The 6,974-nt window shown below is 39.0% G+C and overlaps 1 protein-coding gene across 1 annotated transcript; it reads left to right on the forward strand.

The window, feature by feature from the left end:
- Positions 1-433: 433 nt before the first annotated feature.
- On the forward strand, positions 434-6,766 carry timm17a (translocase of inner mitochondrial membrane 17 homolog A (yeast)). Its single transcript, XM_082534786.1, has 6 exons — positions 434-534; positions 2,469-2,568; positions 3,871-3,934; positions 4,289-4,417; positions 5,084-5,194; positions 5,882-6,766. The coding sequence occupies exons 1-6, from the start codon at positions 509-511 to the stop codon at positions 5,956-5,958; spliced, it is 507 nt and encodes a 168-aa protein (XP_082390912.1). The 5' UTR covers positions 434-508; the 3' UTR covers positions 5,959-6,766.
- The last annotated feature ends 208 nt before the right edge of the window (positions 6,767-6,974 follow it).

The following is a 6,974-nucleotide window of genomic DNA, read 5'->3' on the forward strand; positions in this document are numbered from 1 at the left end:
AAGAAAACACTAGGAGCACAGCAGAGTGTGATTATTTTGCTATGAAGAGTTCTATTTGTGTTGCAGAAATGTGAAAAAAAAAGTTTATTACGGGGTGTTCTTTTGTTTTTCTACCTGCTTCTTAACCTTTGTCACTGTAAATAAGACTTTATGTGATCAGTGTGACATTGCTTCTGTTGATAGAAATGTCAAAACTCTCTTATACCTGTCTGGCTGTCCTTTAATTTGCTTCATGTTATGTGAATCAGCAAACACTCAAGTATAATACAAGTCTATAGTGCTTGAACAGTTCTACTTTTTTACTTTACACTATTCATTACAAGATCTTTTTTTGTATTTCTGTGGATAGGTTTAAGAAATAGGCTGTAATAAACTCTCAGGACAGCAGCCTGAAGCTCATCCTTCGTCCCTGCATGCTCTGTTCCTTTAATAAATGACGTTGTCTCTATAGTGTCGTTACGTCAGGTGTTCGATAATCGTTACGTCAGGCGGAACAGCAAAGAACAAAATGGAGGAGTATGCCAGAGAGCCGTGGTGAGTCCTAAAATTAAAATTAATCCGTTTCCCACACCGTTTCAGCGTGTACTGCAGTGGGCTGCGTTTTGAATACATGCCATGTTAGTTGTGTTTAATGTTTTTATTTTATATCACGTGACACGACCGAAACACCTCGAAACCGGCCGGCTAGCTGCCGTTAGCAGAAATGCTAACTTCGCATACACAAGTGAAGGTAGTTTGAGCGAGCACTGCGTCGGGACGGCTAAGTCACGTTGTGACCTTGTCGGTTTTATTGCCACATGTCATTGCTTTAAATTTACTGACCCCACAAACCGGTGCTTAAAAAAGGCATATAACATCTATTGTAACCGCATACTGGTAGCCATTCGGGAAAAGTTGGAGTAGTTATTTTAGTATTATTTTGCTTTGGCGCACAAGTAAGCTAGCTGGATTAGCTACTTGTGCGCTATCTAGACTGCAGCCTGATGGCTTCAGCTAGCTTGAGACATGTCCTGTTCAAATAGTTTATGAACTTTTAACAGCGTCACTGAGGATTTAAAATAAATGTTTTTACAAATACATACATTTTTTCTCGGTGGCTGTCCTCGTGTATGCTTATTTTGGTTTAGGTTTAATTTATAAGAACCGTGAACTAAATAAACTTCTTAAAAGTTCAAAAAGGTTGGCCTGGTTCGCTGTTTTTCTCCCACTTGTGTTTTTAAGTATTTTGGCCAGCTTTTAATAACAATTTAAGATCGCATACTAATGGTCAGAAACACGAGACACAAGGTTACTGTCCTTCAATATCACTGCAAAATGTTCGTTTCGTGATTTAAGATGTAGTGCATCTGTTTACGTAAACGAATGGCTATGAGTAAATAGAAGATCCAGTTTTACATACATTATTTAAAACGGTTACATTTTCCTGATTTTGACCAGAAGTCATATTACATTGTATGCAACCATCTAACCATGTAAACCCTTTCTAATAAAGTCGTATGTGAGAAGTAAACGTGCAGTCTGTTTGTTTAAATTTGAGATGCGGTCATGTGAAGTATAATCCTTACTGCTCAAACAAACAAAATGTTGTAATGCTGTAATACTTCATGTTTTACGCTGGTTCAGAGGTGGTTATTAACATAGGACACAGAGAGAGTGACCCTGTGAGTTTGTGTGCGTTCACGCGTACGTGTGTTTTTCTTCGTCTGCCTCCATTTCACCCTATCCCTAGCATCGTTTTCTGTCACACCAACCCTCTGCATGTCCTCCTCCACTACATTGCCCCTCTCTGAGGGCTTCTGCTTCTGCTCATGTCTGGCAGGTCCATATTCAGCATCTTTTTTTTGTCAAATATATACACACTAACTGTCCGCAGCACACGTTCAGACCATCTCAGCCTTGCCTCTCAAACTTAGTTTCTGTTTAAACTGAGCTTTCTAATCCCGTCCATTCTCTCTTAGTTCACTGCCAGTGGAAATCTTAACATCTTCAGCTCAGCCTCCTGTCTTTTTGTTAGTGCCATTGTCTGCTCATCATACATCTCAGCAGGTCTCATTACTATTCTTTTGTAAACCTTCCCTTTCACTCTTGCTTCTGTCATAAATCAGCGCTGACACTAGTCTCCATCACCACCACCCTGCTGAATCTCTTCTTCACTTCTCTCGTGCACTGTCGGTTGCTTTTGGATATATTTAAACTCCTCTGACTACTCTTCACAGCTTCACTGTTACACCGGTCTCCTTCTCAAAGGCCAAGTCTGTGTGTGTGTATAGTTAGATTTTAGAGTTTTCAGATGACCTATATCTTATTGTCATATTACCAGTAATAAACTAGTTCTTCTTCCTTTACCTTTGGATTAATTTAGACTTACAGGGAACATTAAGAGATTGTTATGAACATGCAATGAGAGATCTCAAATGTCATGACATTATTAACTTAAACAAACTAAAATGTCTGTGTTCTGCTTTTAGCCCCTGGAGGATTGTGGATGACTGTGGGGGAGCTTTCACCATGGGAGCTATTGGAGGAGGAATATTTCAGGCAGTGAAAGGCTTCAGAAATGCACCCTCGGTAAGTTCAAGGACTGTTTTCTGGCCTCAGTCAAAGCTGACATTCAAGGTACTGTCCTTGGGGTCAGTGTAGGGCTGCCACGATTAGTCGACTAGTCACGATTACGTCGACTATCAAAATCGTCGACGACTGATTTAATAGTCGACGCGTCGTTTGAAGCTTTGTAAGATCCTGAAAAACGCAGGAATAAGTAGCAGGATTTAAGAGTGTAATAACGGACTGAAACAGAAGATGGCAGCACTGCATGTACAAGGATACCAGCTGCCGTTAAACCCCGAAGAAGAAGAAGCAGCGTCCCAGAATTCATAGCGCAGCCCAGCGCAGTTTCCAACAATGGTGGCAGCTAGTTAGTTTTAATATTGCTCTTATTATTCTTTCTGGGTCACAAAATAAACATTTAACATATTTTCAGGCGAGAATGTAGCTGTGTAAACCTCAAATATCTGCTCAGTTTATCAAGACACCGCATATTTTCAAAAGCGCTCCGACGTTTTCGGTGAGGTCTGTTACCCACTAGCTCGATAGCGAGCCGGGGGCTAGGCTAACTAGAGCCGTGAGAACACCGGACTCCCGGCAAATCTTTTTCAAACCCACCGCCGTCTTTCGCTACTCAGGTTAAACATGATATATGAGTCACTTAGATAACTTAAAAATGTAATTGTTTGGCTTTTTTTAGTATTTTATTTGTTCCTGAGTAAATCGGTTTGGCTGAGATTAAAGTTATAGTTTTTACACAGCTGAATAAATGTCAAGCAGACAGCTGATCATCAGAAGTGTGAGATGCTCGAGAATTTACTCTGGTGTCCTGTTATATTTTAGATAGCAAGGAGTTTATTAAACTTCACCGAAACAATCTGCAAATTTCATTAAAATTTAATAAACTATCATCTTGTCTTTATTTTTAGTTAGCACATACCTTAAACAGTTAAAGCTGTAAGCTAATGATAGTTATATAAGAGCAGATGCTGCTGGTGCAATAAGCTGTAGTTTTACCTCCAATGGATGATGATCTGATTAGTCGACTAATCGCAAAAATAATCAGTGACTAGTTGACTATCAAAATAATCGTTTGTGGCAGCCCTAGGTCAGTGTCACACTCAAAGACACTCGATGATAAAGCAGTGTTTCTGTTCCTGTAAACAGGAAATTTTCTTTTTAATCCAACCTGAATTTCAAAGACCCACAATTTTTTCAACTTATGTTATTAGTCATAATCTGAAAATTCTGAATCTTTGGTCTCAGAAATCCTGACCTGACAGTGAATTTCCACTGATGCATGTTTTTTGTCTCTCTTTTTTGTAGGGGATGAGCCACAGAATGAGGGGTAGCTTAACTGCTATCAAGACCAGAGCCCCACAGCTCGGGGGTAAGAACAATTGCTGAACTGTTTCAAAGGTCATTTCTCTTCCTTTGTAAAGAACATGGGCTGTAGTCAGCAGCATGTTGTACATCGTCTGCAGTTCCGATGGTGACAAATTAATCTTGGGAAATATTTCAACTTTGTATATTAAAGTAATTATCGTTTAATTAAATAAGCTGCTATTGGAGCCTGAAGGCATAATCTGTGTGCAGAATTATTAATACTTTATTTGCTGTTGAAGTGTGTTAGTGGTAGAAGTCACTTATGTAAATATGTGACGCGGGTGATTGCTTGACAAAGTGACAAGCGTATCTTCAATGATAACTTCTTCAGCTGATGCAAATCTTTGGCGTGTTGCAGGTAGCTTCGCAGTATGGGGAGGCCTCTTCTCCATGATTGACTGTGGTTTAGTAAAAGTGCGAGGGAAGGAGGATCCATGGAACTCAATAACAAGTGGGGCCATGACAGGAGCTATTCTTGCTGCAAGAAGTGAGTAGTCAACAGAAAACTTGCATACCTCATACAAACAGCAAATGTGCTTTCACATGCATGTCCACATTTATTACAACCCCTCCTGAGTGTGAGATTTTCAGGCTTTTTTCTTCAGTGGCTTCTTGTGGGAGTTTCTTAAAAAAGAAACAAAACCTGCAACAGCTGGTCCAGTAAACCCAGTTTTCAGACTTTCCTGCAATCAGTATGAGGAAATGGAGTTGTTGATTCTTGTAACTGGTCTGCATGTTTTCATTTTTGTCTACTTCTATTTATAGATTCGTTTTTGCATCACTTTCTGGTCATTTTGCTTACTTTACTGGAGCAGAAAAACTTGAAGCTTATTTGTACAGGGACTGTGGGGTCCTCATATAATTCTGAACAAATTTAACAAAAGATTGAATAGACAGAAGTGGTTTACATATTTGCCCGACAATGGTGAGCAGCCGAAAGTAGTTTGAAAACACTTGTGCTATATACCTTTCATTGAAATGGATTATAATAAGTTGTATCCAAAAATAGTGGAATAAAACTGATACAAAAATTGATGGTGGGAACATTTTCTAACAAACAGTACCATCTCAGTCTTGTTGAATATACCTTTTAAGTGCAGAAATGAATGTTTTATGTGATTTTAGTCAATTAATGCCCTTGGTTTGTCCATAGATGGACCGGTAGCCATGTTTGGCTCTGCCGCCATGGGGGGTATCCTGCTGGCATTGATAGAGGGCGCTGGAATCCTGCTTACTAGGTTTGCCTCTTCACAGCTTCCAACTGGTGAGTAATACTTTGGTGATCTTTTTATAAATTCAGTGAAAGAGACTGAAGAGTGTTTTATGTAACGAGCACCCATTGTGATAAATTACTGTACATAAAAGTCTACCTAACCACCAGAAGCCATCAGGCGTGAAAGAATACTTAGATGAAAGATGACATGACTGCGGCAAAGAAAAAAAACACTGAATGTACTGCGACTTCACCTCTTGTTGCCCAGCACCTGATATGTTTATCTTTGTTGACTGTACTTTAGGAGTGTTAGTCAACCCCCAGCTTGCTCACATGCTTTGCCGAAAACAGTATTCAGTCACCACACAGTAGCATGGATTATAAACATCAGGTCTAATATGTGTGATAAATCTCATCTGATTCTTCTGCAAATTTTCTAAATTTTACTGCTTGTGTTTGAATTGTGGGACAAAAATTATCAAATTATAAAATTTATTCTGAAACAGTGTTTATCAGTGATGATACTACAGTTATGGCAAAATGCGAATATTTGAAGATTGAGTCAGCTTTCTGAAGAAACTGACTATTTTAATTTGTGACTGTTTTTAAATAATTGGAAAAAAACACTCAGTCGTCATATGTCAGTGAGGACCTTTGGGAAGTCTTTTTGATTCATCAGTTTGCTCTTTTAGACTTTTGGCACCGATCTCACTCTGAGTTTTATTTTTTCCTCCTTAGGACCTCAGTTTGCAGAGGAACCTGCCCCTGCTCCCATGCCCACCTCTCCCTTTGGAGACTACAGACAATATCAGTGAGAGGAAGTCCTCACCTCTTTATCCTCTAGGCCTTTTGTGAATTCCTTGCTGAAGTTAAAAAGAAGAAATGGCGGTGCAGAGTACCACACATCAAACGGTAGAAAGTGCACCCAACTTTATGGACTGTCGGAGAAGCGAACGACAAAACACGTCACCATTTTCCTTCTTTCAGGAGCCATGTACACATCTGCCTTTTGCCATTGTCAGGCTTGTCGTGTGCATCTGTTTCACCTAGCTGTGGTAAAATACAGACAGCTGAGAGTTGTTGTGAGGATGAGATGTGCTTTTCTATTTTGTTTACATACAGTATAAACTGCATGTATCTTGATAGAGAATCTGAGATGTTGAATCTATCAAAAATATGTCACACATGGAACATAATTAATTATATGTACATACAGTAAAGCTTTCACTTATGTTAATCTATATTTGCCTTTTTTGTCATGCTTGGGTTGGCCAGCAACACTTGGTTGGCCTTTTTTTTTTTTTTTTTTTAATTTTTTGACTTTATTCAGAGTTATGAAGGCAAGCATCTTACCACAGACACACAGATGCCATTCCTGGAATATTTTAGTTTGTTTTACGGTGATTTATTTATTTTTCAATGGTAAGGAGTTGTGTCAGATTGTTCTATTTTATGTGATGGTGGTTTTTACATTCAGCACAAGTGAGAAAAAGACTGCTAATGACAAACTGAGGCAGACATTTAATATTAAATGGAGAACTCAAGCAAGGGATTGATGTATTCTGTATTAAATCTGTATGACAGATTGTACTCTGGTACATTAAAGAAATAAGTTGTAAAGTATGTCTTTTGGACCTTTATGAATACATTTATGGACTGTAGATTACAAGCTAGAGCAGGATTTTGCTTCTCCACTAGAGGGAACTCCTTGCAAAACAAACAAAAAAACCCCACTTTTGCCCTCTTTGCCTGCCCAGCTTGGTGCAGCTGACTCTTTAAAGATGTGTTTACAAAGGACACATAAGGAAGCATTTTCCTCTCACATTCTTGC

Source organism: Aulonocara stuartgranti (assembly GCF_965226115.1).
Source record: "Aulonocara stuartgranti genome assembly, chromosome: 5".
Taxonomy (NCBI): Eukaryota; Metazoa; Chordata; class Actinopteri; order Cichliformes; family Cichlidae; genus Aulonocara; species Aulonocara stuartgranti.